The sequence below is a fragment of the Aulostomus chinensis genome, chromosome 17, assembly GCF_037954235.1.
Source record: "Aulostomus chinensis isolate RoL2024-O1b breed Wild chromosome 17, RoL_Achi_v1.0, whole genome shotgun sequence".
In the NCBI taxonomy this organism is placed as follows: Eukaryota; Metazoa; Chordata; class Actinopteri; order Syngnathiformes; family Aulostomidae; genus Aulostomus; species Aulostomus chinensis.
The window spans coordinates 302,501-324,888 of record NC_141336.1 but is presented as its reverse complement, the minus strand read 5'-3'; the positions used below and the strand labels follow the sequence as shown (position 1 = coordinate 324,888).

General features: G+C 45.9%; 2 protein-coding genes and 1 long non-coding RNA gene across 9 annotated transcripts in view; 1 reads left to right on the top strand and 2 right to left on the bottom strand.

Moving 5' to 3' along the window:
- Positions 1 to 3,710: 3,710 nt before the first annotated feature.
- On the bottom strand, positions 3,711 to 11,418 carry gpr135 (G protein-coupled receptor 135). 2 transcript variants are annotated; one of them, XM_086182323.1, is made up of 4 exons: positions 10,989 to 11,418; positions 10,551 to 10,677; positions 10,140 to 10,450; positions 3,711 to 6,274 (listed from the first exon to the last, which is right to left on the bottom strand). In XM_086182323.1, the coding sequence occupies exons 3-4, from the start codon at positions 10,271 to 10,273 to the stop codon at positions 4,939 to 4,941; spliced, it is 1,470 nt and encodes a 489-aa protein (XP_086038449.1). In that variant the 5' UTR covers positions 10,274 to 10,450; positions 10,551 to 10,677; positions 10,989 to 11,418; the 3' UTR covers positions 3,711 to 4,938. The 2 variants fall into 2 exon arrangements, with proteins under 2 accessions (XP_086038449.1, XP_086038447.1); XM_086182321.1 differs by having other exon boundaries at positions 10,140 to 10,677.
- Positions 11,419 to 12,146: 728 nt separating this feature from the next.
- LOC147245906 (uncharacterized) lies at positions 12,147 to 17,742 on the bottom strand. 5 transcript variants are annotated; one of them, XR_015109874.1, is made up of 6 exons: positions 17,487 to 17,742; positions 16,519 to 16,785; positions 16,166 to 16,288; positions 15,253 to 15,321; positions 14,763 to 15,086; positions 12,147 to 14,658 (listed from the first exon to the last, which is right to left on the bottom strand). It is a non-coding gene; the product is annotated as an uncharacterized LOC147245906 (long non-coding RNA). The 5 variants fall into 5 exon arrangements; XR_015109873.1 differs by lacking the exon at positions 17,487 to 17,742 and adding an exon at positions 17,209 to 17,292 and having other exon boundaries at positions 16,519 to 16,593; XR_015109872.1 differs by having other exon boundaries at positions 16,166 to 16,785.
- A 278-nt stretch (positions 17,743 to 18,020) lies between these two features.
- jkamp (jnk1/mapk8 associated membrane protein) overlaps positions 18,021 to 22,388 on the top strand; it is a 10,358-nt gene continuing 5,990 nt past the window's right edge. Inside the window, exons 1-2 of one of the 2 annotated variants that reach the window (XR_015109870.1) lie at positions 18,021 to 18,264; positions 19,180 to 19,259. Coding sequence is in view for 1 of the 2 variants with exons in the window: in XM_086183295.1 (XP_086039421.1) it covers positions 18,069 to 18,264; positions 19,180 to 19,259 (276 nt within the window). In the remaining variant the exon portion in view is untranslated. The remainder of the gene's footprint in view (positions 18,265 to 19,179; positions 19,260 to 22,388) is intronic. The other variant, XM_086183295.1, reaches the window with a different exon arrangement.

Here is a 22,388-nt window from a genome sequence, read left to right as displayed (position 1 = left end):
TCAACGGGCGAGAGGCGGGGTTCACCCTGGACAGGTCGCCAGTCCATCGCAGGGCCAACATACAGAGACGAACAACCATTCACACTCACATTCATACCTACGGTCAATTTAGAGTATTCAATCAGCCTCGTCCCCAATTGCATGTCTTTGGACAGTGGGAGGAAGCCGGAGTACCAGAGAGAACCATCGCAGACACGGGGAGAACATGCAAACTCCACCCAGAAAGATCCCGTGCCCGAGCCGGGACTCGAACCCGGAACCTTCTTGCTGTGAGGTCACAGTGCTGACCACTGCACCACCGTGCAGCCTCTTAGAATGAAATGAACCTTTAAATTACAACTCCAGCTCAGATAAATTCGCTCTTGCAGGAGTTTTTTTTTTTTTTTTAGTATTTTCAATTGAAACTGCAATGTGTGAGTGTGTGGGTGAACACACATTGTGGGGCCCCAAGGGGAAAGTGAGATGAGTTTCATGTTAATGTGACCAGTGAGATTGTTTTAATAACTTTCAAACTCATTCAAAAACTTTTTCCATGGGGGCAAGCGGCTACGTTACCAACTACACATAGTTAGCAGATTATCTTCTTACCTCACAATAACAAAGCTCATTACCTTATGGTAGCAAGCGTATTTACTTATTACAATGAGATAATAACAAATACAGCCTTCAAGCCAGTCAAGAGGTCAAAAGTGTTTTGAAAGTATGAATTATTAACAAGTCAAAAGCCCCCTGCTGCTCAACACATGCAAAACTCCCATTAAGGTATATTTTCACAAGGCCTGATGTACAAATTCTGTTGATTGTTTGAGTATAACCCCTGAAAAAGACACTTCCTCTGGTCAAGCCCTTATTATAGTGTCATTTCCATATGGTCTGAGATAAGAACATCTTGAAATACAAGGGAACACAACACAAGTGCACACAAAATGCCTCATTTGAGGGCATCTGTGTCTACAACAACAGGTTGAAGTCCTCTGATGTCCTCCTTCAGATACTTCAGCTGCATCATGTTTAAATGTTCTCTTCAAGGACAGCTGACCTTAGGGTTCCCTCTTCACAGCACACAACAGCCCCCCCTTGCTGTCCCTCTAACAGAGTCATCACCCCTTTCCTGGTTGTCCCATAAGATTCCAGCTGCCAGATGGAGGCATAGCCCCCATCCACTGTAGGCTATTTCCCAATAAGAGACTGTAAAATGAGACAGTGCAAAGTGCAACATGACTTTGATGACATAGACATCAGCAAAGCAACAGTGCTTTGATCTCCTTATAGCACTGCTGATGAGCACAGAATGAGGCAACTATGATACAAAATGCATCCTATTACAGCGAATTAAGAAGGATGTTTGGACAAGTCAGCACTAAGTGCCAGGTGGAAAAACACCAGGACTCTCCCTGCTACAGACCTTCTTACTGACCTGCCAGAGACCTTTCACAGACTTGCTACAGACCTTCTTACTGACCTGCTACAGACCTTTCACAGACTTGCTACGGACCTTCTTACTGACCTGCTACAGACCTTTCACAGACTTGCTACAGACCTTCTTACTGACCTGCTACAGACCTTCTTACTGACCTGCCAGAGACCTTTCACAGACTTGCTACAGACCTTCTTACTGACCTGCTACAGACCTTCTTACTGACCTGCCAGAGACCTTTCACAGACTTGCTACAGACCTTTCACAGACTTGCTACAGACCTTTCACAGACTTGCTACGGACCTTCTTACTGACCTGCTACAGACCTTTCACAGACTTACTACGGACCTTCTTACTGACCTGCTACAGACCTTTCACAGACTTGCTACAGACCTTCTTACTGACCTGCTACAGACCTTCTTACTGACCTGCTACAGACCTTTCACAGACTTGCTACAGACCTTCTTACTGACCTGCTACAGACCTTCTTACTGAGCTGCTACAGACCTTTCACAGACTTGCTACAGACCTTTCACAGACTTGCTACAGACCTTCTTACTGAGCTGCTAAAGACCTTTCACAGACTTGCTACAGACCTTCTTACTGAGCTGCTAAAGACCTTTCACAGACTTGCTACAGAACTTCTTACTGAGGTGCTACAGACCTTTCACAGACTTGCTACAGACCTTTCACAGACTTACTACAGACCTTCTTACTGACCTGCTACAGACCTTTCACAGACTTACTACAGACCTTCTTACTGACCTGCTACAGACCTTTCACAGACTTGCTACGGACCTTCTTACTGACCTGCTACAGACCTTTCAACGACTTGCTACAGACCTTTTTACTGACCTGCTACAGACCTTCTTACTGACCTGCTACAGACCTTTCACAGACTTGCTACAGACCTTCTTACTGAGCTGCTAAAGACCTTTCACAGACTTGCTACAGACCTTCTTACTGAGCTGCTACAGACCTTTCACAGACTTGCTAAAGACCTTTCACAGACTTGCTACAGACCTTCTTACTGAGCTGCTAAAGACCTTTCACAGACTTGCTACAGACCTTCTTACTGTGCTGCTACAGACCTTTCACAGACTTGCTAAAGACCTTTCACAGACTTGCTACAGACCTTCTTACTGAGCTGCTAAAGACCTTTCACAGACTTGCTACAGACCTTCTTACTGAGCTGCTACAGACCTTTCACAGACTTGCTACAGACCTTTCACAGACTTACTACAGACCTTCTTACTGGCCTGCTACAGACCTTTCACAGACTTACTACAGACCTTCTTACTGACCTGCTACAGACCTTTCACAGACTTGCTACGGACCTTCTTACTGACCTGCTACAGACCTTTCAACGACTTGCTACGGACCATCTTACTGACCTGCTACAGACCTTTCACAGACTTACTACGGACCTTCTTACTGACCTGCTACAGACCTTTCAACCACTTGCTACGGACCATCTTACTGACCTGCTACAGACCTTTCACAGCCTTACTACGGACCTTCTTACTGACCTGCTACAGACCTTTCAACCACTTGCTACGGACCATTTTACTGACCTGCTACAGACCTTTCACAGACTTGCTACGGACCATCTTACTGACCTGCTACAGACCTTTCACAGACTTGCTACGGACCTTCTTACTGACCTGCTACAGACCTTTCAACGACTTGCTACGGACCATCTTACTGACCTGCTACAGACCTTTCACAGACTTACTACGGACCTTCTTACTGACCTGCTACAGACCTTTCAACCACTTGCTACGGACCATCTTACTGACCTGCTACAGACCTTTCACAGACTTGCTACGGACCATCTTACTGACCTGCTACAGACCTTTCACAGACTTGCTATGGACCATCTTACTGACCTGCTACAGACCTTCTTACTGAGCTGCTACAGACCTTTCACAGACTTGCTACAGACCTTCTTACTGAGCTGCTACAGACCTTTCACAGACTTGCTACAGACCTTCTTACTGAGCTGCTACAGACCTTTCACAGACTTGCTACAGACCTTTCACAGACTTGCTACAGACCTTTCACAGACTTGCTACAGACCTTCTTACTGACCTGCTACAGACCTTTCACAGACTTGCTACGGACCTTCTTACTGACCTGCTACAGACCTTCTTACTGAGCTGCTACAGACCTTTTTACTGAGCTGCTACAGACCTTTCACAGACTTGCTACAGACCTTTCACAGACTTGCTACAGACCTTCTTACTGACCTGCTACAGACCTTTCACAGACTTGCTACGGACCTTCTTACTGACCTGCTACAGACCTTTCACAGACTTGCTACGGACCTTCTTACTGACCTGCTACAGACCTACAACAAACCTGGACAGGGAGACAGTAGCTATTGGCTGTACCTGTCAGAGGAACCAACTCTCCCCAGAGTGTGCCAACCTCTGTGCCACATACGAGGCACCAAAAGACAGCTTTCGGCTCAAGCGTCACCAAAGTGTCATTTGTTGGGCGCCATCATAACAGACTGAGGTAAGCTGAAGGATAGATGGCTGGAGTACTACCAGGAGCCCTATTCGAGGGAGAATACAGCAGTTGAGAACACCAACCTGCTGCCTGTGGAAGAGCTTCAAGTTCCACACTCCACAGAAGAACATAGTCAAGCCATAGACTCCCTAGCCTGTGTCAAGGCATCAGGAAAAGACGACATCCCCTCTGTGGATGGTCATGGCTGGTAAGAAGAGCGCGCTTCTCTCCATCTGCAGAGACCACCCCTCAAGTTATCCAGACTAATCCTCAGCACATATGCTGTTGTATCGTGAGACAGAAAGAAGCAGACAACAATTCCTTAAAAAAACAGTTTAACTGAAAATTCACCTGGAATACATTTCACATGGTCAGTTGCAGTACAAAACACAACTTGAGATGCACCTTCAAAGTGTCGTAGTCTGTCATCTACTGAATAAAAAGGGTTTTACAGACTGAATCTAGAGCTTTTGACACAACAAAAACCTTGACAGCGTCTACTTCTGTCTCTGGCTTCTGAGGAATTCTCTTAATTAGCGGCATGATGGCAAGAGGTCCTGATAGAAAATTGTATATCATATTGATGCTTATTATTATTTTCCTGAGACAGTCTGTAAATAACAATTCGAAAACATATTAAAACCATACTGCCTTTACATTTCAAGACTTTTGTGGCATAAGTTTCAGTCGTCTGGTTCTTCAGACACCTACAGCCACGTCCTTTGGTCGGTCCAGTGGGTTTCTTCACCGTGGCTCATGATGCTGTCATTACCTGGGAAAGGTCCCTCTGAGTTGTTAATTCAACCCAAATGACTGCTGAATATTTGCGCAAGTCACCTCATTATTTTATTTTTCATTCCCACAATTCAGGGGCACTGCATCAGCAGTTTGATCAGTCTGATAAAGTCTGCATTTAAAGAATCATTTTCTCAGGCATATAAAAAAATGCAAACACAAGAGATGGTGTCCTCCAGATTTATAGGAACAAACATTATCTTCCCATAATATTACAGGCTTGTATCAGCCGTCTTGATTTTGGAGGCGCTGACAGGGTTGGGGGTTGTGGCAGTGTCAGGCTGGGCCTCCCTGCAGAAGAACACAGTGGGATTTTTACAGGCCCACATTGCTACCCCTCCCCCAATTCCACCTTTTCCTGGGCTTGAATTTGAAAGTCTGCAGTCATTATTCACTCCCACCCGACTAACATAACGGTCCCTTATTCTCTCCACTTGGTTTAGCCGAATCTGGCGGTTCTGCGTTTGGCTGGACATGTACGCTGCTATATTTCGGGTCCTATAGCCCTCCTCTCGGCTTCGCCCCAGTAACATGGATATATTGGGGTTCCTCAGGGCATAGATCAGGGGGTTGATGGCTCCATTTGCCCAGGCTAGCCAGATGGCCACCATGTCCATTGCAGGGTTGAATGTGTAGTCCCCCATTGCTGTGACCAACCCCATTAAACAATACGGCCCCCAGCAAAAGATGATAAAAACAATCATAATAAGAACTGTAGTGGCTGTGCGCATTTCACTGTAGAATCTCAGTAAGTAGGCGTACGTGGTTACTGGCCTAACTCGTATTTCTGACAGCCGAACCGTTTTACAAATGTTATAATGACAGAAACACATGAGGGAAAACGGCAGCAAATAACAGATGACAATAAGGCAGATGCTGTAAGCTGTTCCCATGCGTGAGGTGCCGGAGTGGAACACATACATACAGTGGTAGAAACCTTGCTTATGGATTTCTGTCGGACTTCGGACTAAAAGATACCAGGGAAGAGAAAAAATGACTGCAGTTAACCACACAGCGATCAACAACTGAGCGGCTTTCTGGCGCCCTATTTTAGCCTGAGGCTGTCTGACAATAGCATAGTACCTGTCAAAAGAGATTAATGTCATGGTCAGAGTGGATATGATGCCGAAGCATGTGTTGAAAAAGCCATTAGCCACACAGAAACGATCCCCAAACATCCAGATCCCGTCCTTACTGAAGAGCATGACAAAAGAGAAGGGCAGGCAGAGGACAGCCGTAAGGAAGTCGGACAGCGAGAGTGACATGATGAAAGCATTGGTCACTGTCCGCAGCTGTCGGTGTTTGATGATGACAACGACAACTGCAGAGTTACCGAGGCTGGAGAGAAGGAAGATGGAGAGTAGTACCAAGGCCTGGGCTGCAACCATGACACCCTGCAGGACTGAGTTGCTCTCAGCAGCGCTCAGAACAGATGCCGTTGATGCCTGTTGGATTTGCCCAAGTTCGCTGTTGAATGTTGATAGATTTCCTGTGGTACCCAGTTTGGCCTCTGTCGTGGGGGTCACTAGGTTGGTCTCAGAAACAACCCTAAAACACAACAAAGGACATTATATTTGACAGTAACAACTGTCTGAATACAAATATCATGTAAAATGACTCACAATCTTTTACCAAGACTGAGAAAGTTTACTTTACCTTTCAAGTACTCACAAACAGATGTCTTGAGCTCAAAAACACATTTTACTCTACCACCACCAGCTGCATCATGTCTTTGTGACTCCAGGATGCAGAGAGAGTAAGCCATGTATTTTCTTAGCTTCAGGCTAATAGCAACCTTCACATTATAGCTAATGGCCAAAACTATCATCCAGCAGTCTTTTTAATCCAGTTGTTTGCTCAGTATTCTCCAAAAACTACAATTTGAGATAAAAACAGTGCAGTTCAAACTCTTGCGGTTCTGTGCTCGTTCACGGTAGTGCCCATGTCAACCAGCTGGTGCATTCAGTTGAACCCACTCGCTCACACTTGTTCTGGAAATATTTCTAACATTGATAGAATGGAGTCTGTTGGCTCTTTCCGGCGGTGTACGCTCTGAGCCATGTAGATTCTCAGTCAGGAGGCTGCGTTATTCATGCATACATGCTGAGCCAACAAATGCAGCAGCAGTGTGATCGCCACATAGATACATTCACGGTGCTGAAACCATCTGGTCTTCTTTCTCTCGTTCGCTTCAGCTCATATCAACCCTTTAAATCTGACACTGAATCTTGTCCATAGACCCGAACCATCAAGGCCAGCAAGTTTTCTACGATGGCCTGAGATTTTCTGCTGGCTCCTGATTTGCTACTGACAGCTAACAGGCTGCTGCTTACATTTCCATTTATTTCAGTTTGATCTGGACAGAAACTTTAGTGATTTCAAGCTAGCCCTCAAAATGGTACCCCATTAGGACTAAACACAATTCTTGACTAGACTGTTAAAATATGCTAAATCACTTTAAAATTCAAGAGCTCCAAAATGTGTAGCAGTCATGTTTGCAATTAATGAGAGGCTTTGATCACTATATTGGCCAACTTGACAAATCCTCCTGGAGAATTCCACCCGTGTTGGTGACGCAAAATTGCACGCACTCTCCCCCCTCTCTCTCCTGCTCCTGACCTCCCCCCATCCTCTCCTCACTTCCCCCCACCCCATCCTGTCTCTGCCCTCTCCACCTCCTTGGGTGGCAGCGCCGGGCCCTGGCTGCAGCCTTCCCTCGCCCAGGAATGGCGGCGCTGCGATGCCTCACACTCTCTCTGCCTCACACTCTCTCTGCTGCCTTTTGGACGACGGACTGCTCAAGTTTAGCGTTCATACGGCGTCAGATGCATGTGTGCTTTGTTTAAGTCTGATGTGCCATAATTACAGCCAGCCAGTAACGACTGTTACGGTCTGTGAGAGCTCTGCCAGTGAGTGTGGAGGTCCATCTCATCCTGGGCTCGTCCCTTGGTGACAATAAAATGAGTTTGGGTTAAATCTACTGTAACTCATCAACTTCCTGCCAACATTCCTCTGCAGTACAGCGATGCGCATATTTAATCATTTCAGTTTTTGTCGTGTTCTTCCCTACTGTCCTGGCTGATGGTGACTTCTACACATGAACATAGTATACTGTAAATAGACTGAGAGGTCAGAAGTTCTTTATTGCCTCTAGTAGGTAGTTGCAGTACTGAGTGTAAATCCTGCTCATTCCATGTTAGCAAATGGGATTTGACCCAGATTGAATAATCAGAATTCACATCGACTCCATGTTTCCCAGGGGTGTTTGCTGTCATTTTCAATATTTATTGTCACACTGATCTGTGTTCAAGTGTTTTTCTGGAAGTTTGGAGTTAGTTTGGATTAACTAATTTCTTTGACTGTTACAACCGGATTTTGTGGACTCAAATCAACTTTAACAGACTCTCTCAGTGGTGCTGGGACCTCCAATTGAAATGTGCTGTGTTGTATTATGATCAAGGCTCTGTTTTGAGATATTGAAGTGAAGGTGATTCGACAGGTTAATTTCTTTTACCTAAAATACTGAATGTTTTGTAGAAATATTGAAAGTACAAGGTGCACTGGTACAGTAGCTATAAACTAACTTGCAACTAGCTTGCATATTAGAGCCCTGCGGTGTGCGAGCTGTTTCTTTTTCTTTCTTCACTTACTTTCAGACAACTAATATAACGCTGCAACCAATCAGGATCCGTCCTGCAAGAACAACAAGGACCAACCCATTGGCTTGGCCAACAGGACCCTGTTAGTTGCTGCCTGTGAATGCAGCAGCTAGCTGCTAATGCTAACACTTCCCACCCATTAGTGGGCACTGTGCAAAGGTGACCAGCATCCTGGACCTGAGCTAGCTGATGCTAACACTTCCCACACACAAGCGACCATTGTACTAAGCTAACCAGCATCCAGGACCTGAGCTAGCTGATGCTAACACTTCCCACACACAAGTGACCATTGTACTAAGCTAACCAGCATCCAAGACCTGAGCTAGCTGATGCCAACACTTCCCACCCATTAGTGGGCACTGAGCAAAGGTGACCAGCATCCTGGACCTGAGCTAGCTAATGCTAACACTTCCCACACACAAGCGACCATTGTACTAAGCTAACCAGCATCCAGGACCTGAGCTAGCTGATGCTAACACTTCCCACACACAAGCGACCATTGTACTAAGCTAACCAGCATCCAGGACCTGAGCTACCTGATGCCAACACTTCCCACCCATTAGTGGGCACTGAGCAAAGGTGACCAGCATCCTGGACCTGAGCTAGCTGATGCTAATACTTCCCACACACAAGCGACCATTGTACTAAGCTAACCAGCATCCTGGACCTGAGCTAGCTGATGCTAACACTTCCCACACACAAGCGACCATTGTACTAAGCTAACCAGCATCCAGGACCTGAGCTAGCTGATGCCAACACTTCCCACCCATTAGTGGGCACTGAGCAAAGGTGACCAGCATCCTGGACCTGAGCAAGCTAATGCTAACACTTCCCACACACAAGCAACCATTGTACTAAGCTAACCAGCATCCTGGACCTGAGCTAGCTGATGCTAACACTTCCCACACACAAGCGACCATTGTACTAAGCTAACCAGCATCCAGGACCTGAGCTAGCTGATGCCAACACTTCCCACCCATTAGTGGGCACTGTGCAAAGGTGACCAGCATCCTAGACCTGAGCTAGCTGATGCTAACACTTCCCACACACAAGCGACCATTGTACTAAGCTAACCAGCATCCTGGACCTGAGCTAGCTGATGCTAACACTTCCCATACGCAAGCGACCATTATAATAAGCTAACCAGCATCCTGGACCTGAGCTAGCATATGCTAACACTTCCCACATGCAAGCGACCATTGTACTAAGCTAACCAGCGTCCTGGACCTGAGCTAGCGGATGCTAACACTTCTCACCCACTACCAGTCACGGTGCTAAGGTAAACAGCATCCTAGATCTGAGCTAGCTGGTGCTAACACTTCTTAACCACCATCAGTCATTGCGCGAAGCTATCTAGCATGGACCTGAGCAAGCTTGTGCTAATACTTCCCAACCATCACCAGTCATTGTGGTAAGCTAACAAGACTGGACCTGAGCTAGCAGGTGCTAACACTTCCCACCTACTACCAATCATTGTGGTAAGCTAACCAGATCTAGCCATTGCTAAAATTATGATTCATTGCAGCTGAGCTAACTTGCAGTCAGATGTCTGGAGCCCTGTACTCCATAAGAGAGGAGTGTTTCTGGTAGCTGCAGGTCCGGTTCGAAACTCGATGGACAATACCAGGATTTCCCAAATGGTTGCCATGTTCCGTCTACACACAGAACCAGTGTTGCTTATTGTTTCTATCTGTTAACAAGACACAAAGGACAGGAAATGACATTAACAAGTATGGATAGGAAGAGAGAATTACCTTGGCAGATCAGGTGAGGAAGTGTGACCAGGTGTGTTGGCAGAGTAGTTGCTGCCGCCCCACAGGGCTGTGCTAACAGGTGAATCCATTGATGAGGCCGCTAAAACAACCCTTATCCTTTGCCTGACACACATGCGTTCAGCACTGAGATGGTCCGTGTCGGTCCGGATGTCCTGGACTCAGACGTAGATCTCTTCATCCAGTTGTAGTTTCCAAATGCCGATATTGTCTAAATGCACCAACGAGGACAGGAGACGTCCCACCGGCGTACAAAGACGGTCACACACTTACTTGGCAGCTATGAAATAATCCTGATGTCAATATTAATGTTTGATTATTCAGAGCACATGTTACATGTGTTACATATGAAGTCAACAAAAGGAACATGTTTGAACCGTGTCGGTAACTGGCCTGGCGGGAGAGGACAAGCTCACATCCTGACCCCGACACGTCCTCATCTTGGTTCCAGAGGTGAAAAGTTCCTCGGCATCTGAGCAACCTTCATCACATGGACCAAAGCGTCTGCGTCCTTTCAGAACTGGAACCAGTTCAATAACCAGTGAGGGGAAGTCAGTCAGGGAGGGACATGATATCACTAATAGTCATTATAACCAATTCATTTTTTACTGGCTTTTGAATTCATCTAATGATCCTGTAGATGGACGTACAAATATCCATCCTGGATGTACTAGAAATCACCGAAACTGGATGTTGGAATCGTGCAGGTATGCAAACTTGTACTTTGTGATTTTTGAGGTATTTGGCAAATTTAAAAAAAAGCCGACAGGCTTCATGGAGCGATAACTGGACCTGCGATGAGCCAGACAGGCCCCCCAGTCAAGATCTTACCGGAGGTTCTGTTTGTTTGTGTGTCCCCCGTCCAAACGTGGCTCAGGCCTCGGGAGGACCCTCCGGCTCGTCACCACAAATATGGTGTCATTTTACAAGGTGGCCGCCGGTCCGCGGGCTCCACACATCAGCGCGGTCCTGGTCCGAAAGCGTCCCCCTGCTGGTCCGGTGCTCCCCAGCACGTCTTCATGTTCTGGTGCTCGTCACACAACACGGCTCCCATCCGCCGACGGAATCTCAGGATATTCCACACTGACGTTCCTAAACTCTCACTCGTTGCTGGTCTCGATTTAACGGAAGAGAAAAACTCACGGCGCCACCGATTCTGACTCCGGGACCGAGCGCAAGACCAGGCGTCCGCAGTCGTCTCCTCGTCCTCCCGTCGCTCCCTGAGCGTGAGGGTCTCCCTACCTGCCACCGCTCCCGTTGGGAGACCACGCCCTCTGATGAAACGTGCTCAGATCTGCGTGACGTTGATATAGTTGCCATGGTAACGTGAACGTTGAGGCTTCGTGTTGACGTTAAGTGACTGTGAAATGCTGATGGGTGTCTGCACCATCAGAAACACCTCCACATGGGAGTACTGCTGATAGAAGTACTGCATGAACTGCAGGCATGACCTAAAGTACTGGGCTGCAGCTGCACGGCCAATTCTTATCATCCAGGACTTACTTCTGATGTACTTGTACTGTGTCACCAGAGCATCAGCCGCAAGTACAAAAAACTACTACAAAAAACTGCAAAAGGAGACTTTTATCTCAGTGAGATCAAGAATTCTATATCTGTTTATACATACATATAAATATATGTATGTATAAACAGATATGTACACATACAAATACAGTATATATATTATATATACACACATATGTATATATACACATATGTGTGTATATATAATAAGACTCTCCAGCTGGTCCAGAACGCTGCTGCCCCCCTGACTAGAACTGGTAGCAGAGACCAGGTCTCTCCTGGACTGCTTCTCTGCATGGCTCCCTGTCAGATTCAGAATTTAAAATTCTTCTTCTACCATCAAAGTCCTCAACAGTCAGGATCCTTCATCCCTGACGGAGCTCCTAGTCCCCTATGATCCAGCTAGAACCCTTCACTCCCAGGATGCAGGGTTCCTGCTGGTTCCTAGAGTTCTAACAGTAGAATGGAGCCAGAGCCTTCAGCTGTCAGGCTCCCCTCCTGTGGAACTGTCTCCCAGTTTCAGTCCAGGACCCAGACCCCCTCTCTAGGTTTAAGAGCAGACTTAAGACCTCCTTGTTGATCAGGCTTATAGTCAGGACTGCTTAGGCTGGCCCTTAGAACTGCTGCTATACACTGTATAAAAAAAAAAGAAAAAAAAAGTCTGGCAGCAAAGTTTCCAGACGATACCGTCAAATTCCAGTAATTAATTGTTCCACAATTACATGGAATAAACTAAAAATACAGGTTTTACAGTCCAAACTCATTAAATTAACGTACATTTGTTGATTAATGTGCATTAAACTGCAGGAGAACAGGCACAGCTTGTAAAAACACATGAAGAACAACGACCTTTCAGGTTCATCTTCGTAAATTCAGGGCTCTTAGTGGTTCATTTATGAAACAAACCAGTCCATGAGCAGGAATTTCCCATTAGAAAAGTTCATTTGACAGTGGAAAAGCAAGCAGAGTCCATCAAAACAGCCCAGTTTAAGGTCCGTCACTGTCAAGTGAAGCTACTGAGTTACTTTCTGAAACTGCGCCAACTTTCTACAGTGATTTCCTGTCAGATTCTGGTTTCTCCAAGTATAAAAACTACAACAATGTATCAACACAGAATCTGTGCTTTGAACAATAGAGGATTTCTGCATCTTGCCAGTATTAGTCCATCACTTTAGAGGACTGGAAGGGTCAAACATTCATTGGACAATGGAAAACCAAGCATCGTCCATCAAAATCCATGAACAACAGCTCCATTCAAACAGAAGCTGTGGAATTGGAGTGTGTTAAAGTGAAGTTCTGGAATGTTCCACTTCATCTACAGGGATTTCCCATTAAAGAAGAGGTTTTACTACGTTCAGTGTTCCAACATGAACCTTCAAGGAAACACAAAGGTCTGTAAATGTGTGGCATTGAACACACTCGTTTCAGTGAATTGTGAACAAACATTTCTTGTTAAAAATGTTGAAAAAGCAGCAGAGTGTCAGAACAGGAAGTGACGCCACATTCAAGGCAACCTGGCAAAGTAGGAATGCAGCATTGTTTTATACAACTGTCCGATGAAGTGTTGGACTGCCAAAAAAGTGGTTTTGATGTGGAACAAAGGAACTGATGTAGAGATACTTGAAGGACAGGTTCAGTATTTGAACTCTGGGCCCAAGCGTCATGTTGTCAGGGACTTTCTCCATTCTTAGAAACCACAGCTTTGCTCGGTCCCTGCTCCGCCTGCCCAGCAACACCAGGAAGGCCTAAGACTCTCCTCCAAGGGCAGAAGGTCTTTGAAAACTCAGACAGATGGTTGCTCAGTCACGACACTCAGGGCTACCACACCAGTGTCAGTGTGTTCTCTTGGAAAGCCAAGCCTTCTGTCGACAGTTGTGTGCTTCTGGAGAGGAACAGAGACACCAACACTACCTTCTTAGCTGCTGTTTGGTCCACAGGAACCTGAAGAACCCACAAATAACTGACATCAAAAAGGTTGTTTTGGTTTTGAAGTCTTTTCCGTGCTGACCTCCAGGCATCAGTGTGGTTCCACTGAGCGTTGCATCTCCAACAACGTTCATCAGAGGTTTCAGAGACGGTCATGTGGCCATGCATACGCCCTCCGCCCTCCCATGGGACTGGACGGGCGGAGCAGGGAGCCAGCAAAGTTCTAGTTCCTGCTAGCAGCGATCGTGACAAAGACCACGTCATTGTCCAGATACCAAAGTGTTCCCTTAATGAGAGGCTACATTCACAGATACATTTCTTCATAGCAACACAATCAGACATCTTAAGAAGGAATGAACCTGTTTCTACACATTTGTTGTTTCAATAAAGGATTGAAGATGTACAAATGTTGAGTTACTGCAAAAATACCCAAAGTACTTCATACGACTACTAATCTCCACTTTCATTTCTGAAATGTTGAGATGCTGCAGAACTCAAACACATCACAAGTTGCTTTGAAAGCAAATCTTTTCCCATTCCCAGTGTTGAGCTGCCATTTCAGGGTTACATGAGCGATCAGTGGCATTAAAGTACAAGTGTAGGATTTTGACATCCTCACAAGAGTAGAGAACTAAGCAGTCCATGTAGAGGAGAGTGGAGTGTTTGGAACAATCCCTTCCTGTCTCACTGTAGAGCTGCTGGTGAGCTGAGCATCGTCACATCCCTGCTCAGCAACAAGGATGTGACGATGCTGGACATGAGGATCACATTAAACACTGATACTGTCAGAGCAGTGGTATGGCGTCAGAGACTTGTCCAACTCTGACGAGTTCACATGAAAACACTCCACTCTCTCCACACCTGGATTCCCATGGTCCTCTGCTGTAGAGCTCCTCCAGCACAGTCCTTCCTCAGGACCTGAACGCTGAAATAAACGAACGTGTCACGATAGCAGGCGCCGCTAAAACGTTCAGCTCTGCTCTTTTCTGAACGAGGGCAGTGAAGCGGTCGCTACAGCGCTGTGGGACGGGCTGGAGGCTCAGGTTGTGTCCTGAAGAAAGAAAAACTTCAGTTGTTATGAACTTCGTGCCTGTCAGTCAGTGCTGGTTCCCCAGCACATGGAGGTGAATTTCAGGTTTGAGAGCAAAGCCTTACCCTCCGTTTCCAAGGTCCAAAGCAAAGGAACCACACTCTTGTTGTTCAGTGCTTCATCTCCACTTGGAGGGATTTTAGTCCCAGGGCCCACAGCTTCATAGCTGCTGGTCAACCAAGCTCAACCCCACAAGCTGGACCTCCACCACAGCAACCACACATCATTGGCATCAACTTGCTTAACGAGAGCAAACTGGAAGTGAAGACACCTGCTCAACTGAGTTCCACACATTGAAGGTTTGTCCTGTTAAACTGTTCAGGAACATGAAGGTTGCTGGACCAGCAGAGACCTTCAGAGGGGCCGGGGCTCCCAGTTAAAAAGGGGCCCTGGAACAACATAACACAACAACAAAATGTACAGAATAACCTGTCAGATTATAGCAACCAGTGTTCAAACAGAATGTGACAGAATCTAAAGACAAACCACCTCAGACTGGATCATTCTATATGTTTGGCTCTAGTGTGTGTGTGTGTGTGTGTGTACTCTACTCACTGTGGCTGTGGAAGGTGAAGTGTGTGTCTTCTTGCCAGGTAAGAGGTTCTCCAGCAGGTAGCATGAATGCTAATACAGAGAGAACCAGGTCAGACAGACAGACAGACAGACAGACAGACTACTTTATTAATCCCTTTTGGACGTTCCGCCAGGGAAATTGCACTCTCCTCAACCTTCATTCACAGCACTGTTACCATAGAATAGACATAAATGAAACCTTAGTGAAAAATAGCAAAGAAGAGAAAACAAAGACTATATATACAGTATATATATATATAGTCTTTGTTTTCTCTTCTCACGCACATGTATGTGTGTGTGTGTGTATATATATATATATATATATACACACACACACACATACATGTGCGTGTGCCTGTGTGTACCTGGATGATTATGTATATGTGCATAGTAACAGGAATAATAATAATTGTTCTTAATTGTTATTATTATAACAATAATAATTATAACAATAATGATGATGATATAATAAGCAGCAGTAGTAACAAGAATTATAATAATAACAATAATAATGATAATAATAACAACGATAATGATAATAATAACAACAATAATAATAATGATAATAATAACAACGATAATAATGATAATAATAACAATGATAATAACAACAATAATAATAATGATAATAATAACAACGATAATAATGATAATAATAACAATGATAATAATAACAACAACAACAATAATGATAATAATAACAATGATAATGATAACAACAACAACAATAATGATAATAATAACAATGATAATGATAATAATAACAATGATAATGATAATAATAATAATAATCAGCAGTCTCTTATATTGCACGAGTGTCCGGTTGTTATCAGGGCAGGTTATTGGTCATTACTTCCACTAGAGTCATCAGGATAATCCCACATTCGTAACTCACTTCAGGTCCAGGTCTCCTCCCACAACTGGTCAGACTACAGCAGGGCCTCTTTCTGTCTGCCTTGTGGTCCACAAACCACTGAAGGTTGGCAGCAAAGCCGACAATGAACCACTGGCCTCCAAACTCAGAGAGAGAGGGAGGGAATAAAGAGTGGTGACTGTTCTCTCTAGAGAACATTCTTGGCTCTTCAAGTGAAAACGTTAAACGTCAAGCAATCGCAGATCCTGGTCACGCTTCTCTTTCCACAACCGACTCATGCAGCCATCCGGACTTTTACAGACATAACAACATGGTCTTACCTTCTCCAGGTATGCACATCACCCTGACCAGTGAGTTCCTTTGTGGTGTCTCACCTCCTCTGGTGGAAGCGGACTTCAGCAGCTCAGACGATGTTAGGAAGACCAGGTGTGCACTCTTTAGTTTGACCACTGGAAGCAAAGCAGAGATGTCTGTTGACTGGTGGGAGGCACGAGTCTGAGGTATGGAGACCTCCCGTTCTGTCTGCACTTTGTCTTCCTCTTCAGAATTCTTGAACTGACAGAGCTTCTTCTCAGCTTGTTTGTAGGCCCAACTATTTTCCCTCAAAAACAGGGCTGTCCTCTAGTAAGATTACGAAGCGACTGAAAATCAATTTCAACAACACAGTATGCCAGTATTAGGAAAGAAAAGTAACGTTGTACAGTAGTTTAATGAAAAGGCTTAACACAGAGTAGACCAAGCAGAAACTTTATTCAAATGAAATAACATTACAATCTCAATGCAGTTTTAGATATCGATAAGCCGCTAGTTAGCTCAAAGTTAGCATATCACACTGATTGGAAACAGGGGGAACAGTTAACGTTAGCTTAGCTCTGTCGAAAGCTAACAAACTAACACGTTTTTTCTCGTTTGTTTACCGGCACAAACATTCGCGCGCGCAAACAACTGTTACCAGAAGAACCAGCAGTCTGGTGTCGCGTCATGCACAATTTAAGGTGCCGCTGTGTAACGCCGATATTATGAATAAAACGTGATCATCACACAAATGGTACTCGCCATCTTACCGCCGCCGCTGAGCGCCGTCTGCAGCATCCCGGCTTCCCGGGACGTTGGCGTCTGTGGTTCGCGCGTCACGTGGTGACCTTTCACCTGCCGTGAAGTTACGAAGCAGACCGAAAATTGGCGGCAAATTTGAATTTGATCCGCGTGGTTTGAGTGCATGATGGACACGCGGTCTCGCCGCTAGCTATCTGGCAAGCAACACAATTACACAAACTTGGGGGGAAAAAAACGGCGTTTCCCCATCGACCTCTCCAGCCCACATCACCAACAAATAACTAACCTTTATCCGTTGACCGTTTTTCTTATCAGTTTTCTGTTTCTTCCGTTTTTCCGCACCGCTGGGATAAGTCCTTTCGATGCCATTAGGCCTATGGTGTTTTTTTTATCCTCTTGCTTACAAACAGGTTTCAATCATTCCCATCATTACCTGCCGGTGTCACCGGTGACGTAGCGGACCGGCGATCGAATGCCAAATGATATCAGCCACAGCTTAATATTGCAGTTTATTGTACTTATAGACGAAGTTTATTTTTTAAGCATATAAGAGGTGTAATAAACACATATAGCTACAAATAAAAACAGACATTTTAATTCTCCTCAGAAGAGGCTGAACATGCAGCTAGGGCCCCCCCTGGTGGCTTGGGGGACCTAAGCATTCGTCTAGTTCGCCTATAGCAAGAAACGGCTCTGGAAAAGAGTGATGTGGCAACAAAGTCATGAAAACAAAAGTTACAGGAAAGCTGATGTTAACGTTTAATCTTGAAAACCACCTCACGGGATCATGGGATGATGGGCACAAAACGGCGGGAACACAACAGACAGAAGGCCAGATCAACGTGCTGTCCCACACGCGGTCCGGGAGATGGCGGTGATGCGCCTCCAGTGGCATTGCGAACAAGAAGAAGAAGTAGAAGGCGAAGAAGAAGAAGAGGCGAAGGAGCAGGAGGAGGAAGAAGAAGCAGTAACAGCTCCAGGAGCTCCAGCGGACGCGTCAGGTGCCGGACAAACGTCTGTAGCCCGAAGCGAGCCTTTGCCGGGGATCCGTGTCGCCAGGATGGGTGAGCGCTGCTTTCTGCTGCTCAGCTTGCCTCACCGCTGACGGCGCTAGCCACAGCTGCGGTGGTCTGTGGGCTAGCATCGCGGCAACGGCCCGGTAAAACCGCCTGGAAGGGTTAAATGATGCATTAAGATGACAGTTCAAAAGAATTTTTTTAGGTTTGTCGGTATGGCGCTAACATTTAGCTTTGAAAATAATTCAACTGAAATATTTTTTTAGAGGATGCGATGCTACATGCGGCCTATAGCGCCACCAGGGGGTGGCCTGGTGTTGCCACGGACTCCCTTATGAATCTGCTGGCCACTCTACTGCCCCCCCCCCCCCACACACACACACACACTCGCCAGTCATACTTATCGATATTGACGATATTCTTCTATCGTGCTAACGTTAGCTGCTGCTTGTACTGGAATGGCAATTTGCAGACAAAGAGAAAAATACAGTGAATCACCTCGCCTGTGCATCGTACAATAGAGTAGGATTGTTGTGGGACTGTTACTGTACTAGTAACTATTAGTAACTTTAAATGTAGCACAATAAGTAGATGAGCAGGTGCTTCCTCAAGCCTCTCAGTTTTCTATTAGCCTATATACTACACTGTAGTAAAATACCAATAATAGTACTAGTATCATAAAATTCCTGAAATTCCGTTTTTTTTAGTTGTGGTTTGCCACCCCAAGATTTGAAGCGGCCCCACCCCTATGATAACATTCTGCAGGCGCCACTGTATGAATTAGATGGTTGGGAAGATGGATCTGAAGTAGTCACTGCTTGGTGAAGCCAAATGTTACCGGCTGTAGGAGCCTTGGATTGATTGCAGTGAAGTAGGGAACAAGGGAAGTGAACTCGGATCTGTTATACATGACAGGATCTGTTGAGACTGTTCCAGAATGTCTGACACTTTGTGTCCCTGCAGCTGTGGCCATGAGTTCTACGTGTCCCGGGCTGTACTGTGGCAGGAGGCTGGTCAACGGATCTGTGGAGGGGGACTGTGGTGTGAGTAGGACACTCCCCTGCGTGTCTGGGACCTTTTCTCAAAATCAGAGGGGTGTGTGAGTGAGTGAGTGAGTGTGTGTGTGTGTGTGTGTGTGTGTGTGTAATGTATGTACACCAAGCTATCCATACCAGAGGCACTTGAATCTGTCAAACAAAGGCTAACAGCTCTCGCCACGCAATCGAAGAGACACACCAAAGAGGTAAAGTCGAGGAGTATTATGTTGGCGGTCGATGTGCAGTGGCACGCTCACGATTACTCTCGTACACAGGGAGGCTTCAGTTACCGGAGCCTAGTCGGGAGGGAAAACACGACTGGCAGGCCATGAACTTTATTAGTACACACCAGGATAACAACAGCACACGCACATACGAATGCCCTCCCGTGGTCTCTGGGGGGTAGCGCAGGCAGGCACATGCTACAGTTCAACACACAACATTCCTCTCCACCTATTCAGATTCCCACCTGCACATTAACATCCCTATTAACCAGGCCCATGAAACCAGACTGAGTAATAAGTGCTAAGAACGAGGGCTATGTGCAATAAGATGCAACGTGTTAACCCTCAGTGAAATAATAACAATATTTGAAAAATCACATTGTAGAACATTGATCTTAACATGGTGCCCCCCGAGGCCGACGTGTTTGCTTGCTCCACTCGTGAATGCGGGCTTTTTCTTCTTTTTAGTGTGTTTATTGCTCTTTCGGCAGTGCATAATTGCCATGCACTGATCTCCGTTCCACCCCTCACCTGTGGTCATGAGCTCTGGGTAATGACTGAAAGAACAAGATCCTGAATACAAGCGGCCGAAATGAGTTTCCTCCTCAGGGAGGCTGGGCTCTCCCTTAGAGACAGGGTGAGAAGCTCAGTCCTTCAGGAGGGACTCAGAGTAGAGCTGCTGCTCCTCCAGGTAGAGGAGTCAGTGGAGGTGGTTCAGGTATCTGGTGAGGACGCTTCCCTCAGGAGGTGTTCCAGGCATGTCCGACTGGGAGGAGGCCCCAAGCCCGACCCAGGATGCGCTGGAGGGATTATATCTCTGGGCTGGCCTGGGAACGCCTCAGGATTCCCCCTGAAGAGCTGGTGGACGTGGCTGGGAGAGGACAGTCTGGGCTTCCTTGCTGAGGCTGCTGCCCCCACAACCTGGACTAAGCAGATAAGAGGAGGATGATGACGAAGATGAAGACATTATTCTGTTACTGGCAACCACCATCACAACAAACTCAGGAAATACCATTAGCATCAGTGGATCACTAGCAGCAGAAATTAAATTTGTTTTCCCCCAAAATGAATCCCAGCATATCTGGTGTTTCACCAGGACACGTCTTATTAATTCATTTTGATGGCACCCCTGACTGCAGCTTCCCATCTTGCCAGCTGGGCCTCACAGCTCCCTGGAGCTGGTGGTTGTCGCTGGCTCAAATATCTGGTGGTTAAACGTGAGACGCAACATCCTTTTAACAGGGATAAAGTTAGTTTACTGTTTGTCTTGGAGGGGTTTGACTTCATGTGCACTGGGCCCATGAAAGCAGACCAGTATCACACTTCAAATCTACTTCAGTAGAAGTACTGTTACTTTGATGAAATTTTACTTAAGTAGAAGTAAAAGTACTGGTGTAAAAATTTACTCAAGTAAAAGTAAAAAGTAGCTCACTTAAAATGTACCCAGAGTAAAAGTTACTTAGTTACTTTTTTTTTGGGGGGGGGGGGGGGAGTCAGGAGTCTATCGTCATCTTCCGCTTATTCCTGACTAGTAAGGGTCGCGGGGGGTGGAGCCTATCCCAGCATCTACGGGCGAGAGGCGGGGTTCACCCTGGACAGGTCACCAGTCCATGGCAGGGCCAACATACAGAGACGAACAACCATTCACACTCACATTCACACCTATGGTCAATTTAGAGTCTGGATTAACCTGGTCCCTCTTGATGTCTTTGGACTGTGGAGGAAGCTGGAGTACCAGAGAGAACCCAGCAGGAACAGGGAGAACATGGAGACTCACCCAGAAAGACCCCGCGCCCGAGTCAGGACTCGAACCCGGAACCTTATTGCTGTGAGGCCACCGTGCTGACCACTGCACCACCGTGCCGCCTGGGGTCAGGAGTGTGTGTGGCAAACCATTAGCCACCAATGCTATCGAACTATTAGTTACCGACCTGTAAGGTAGCATTGCTAACATACACGTGAATGGCAACGTTAGCTCCTGTACTGAGTTATTGATCTAACGGAACGTTACCTCACCTGTACATGCTTGCGCAGGTTTTGTGCCGAGTTTTTGAACGCGGATAACAAAGCTGACCCTGCATCACCAAGCTGCTCACGCCTCTGTTCTTTAACTCAAAAATGTCCGTCCAACTTGGCCAGGGATTCATTTTGTTTTGTTCATCTTCGCCTTCCTCCTCAGCAACTTCAACTGTATCCGTTTCAGTTGAATTCATTTTTTAAGTTTGTGTCATGCATTCAGTCTCCAATGTCTCACGGTAAGCGGCTGACGTCACTGACGTGCACCTGGGCTGGCTCGCGCTGGCTGCAGCTGTTGCCAGGGCGACCTTCGTGAAACTGTGGATTTTTTTTACTCTCTAACGGAATCAATTTAAAATGTAGCGAAGTACTGTTACTTGAAAAAAAATCTTACTTCGTAAAAGTAAAATTGAAGATTTTAAAAAGTACTCAAAAAAGTAGAAGTACACAAAAAAAGCCTCTTAATTAAAAGAGTAAATGTAATTCGTTACTTTCCAGCCCTGCTCTTTAGTGACGTCAGATGCTGTGATTGGATACTGATGGAGACTAAATCTGAGCCTGATCTCACGAAGCCATAAAGTGAAAGAGGAAGCAAATGTCAGGCGAAGACTGTGATGCTGTCCACTGTATTTGGTCAAGAAAAATTAAAAAATGCTAATCACAATTTCCCAGAGCCCAAAGGGATATTTTAAAACTGCTTCTTTTGTCTGTTCAACGGTGTAGAACTCAGCAGCTCTTTTGTCATAAATGACATGACAAAAGCAGCAAATCCCAGTAACTGACATTTTTTTCCTAGTGGGAGCGCTGGGAAATGAAGGCGGCGCGAATGTTCAGTGGTGAAATAGCAGTGAATCATGCACAAGCTCTGTTGGGCCAGGAGACCAGTTTCTGCTCT

Excerpts from the sequence above, each read along its gene's own strand:
- gpr135 (XM_086182321.1), bottom strand. The coding sequence starts at position 10,273 with ATGTGTGTCAGGCAAAGGATAAGGGTTGTTTTAGCGGCCTCATCAATG. Across the intron at positions 6,275-10,139 it reads TCCTCACCTGATCTGCCAAG|GGTTGTTTCTGAGACCAACC; the intron begins GTAATTCTCTCT and ends GTTGTGTTTTAG.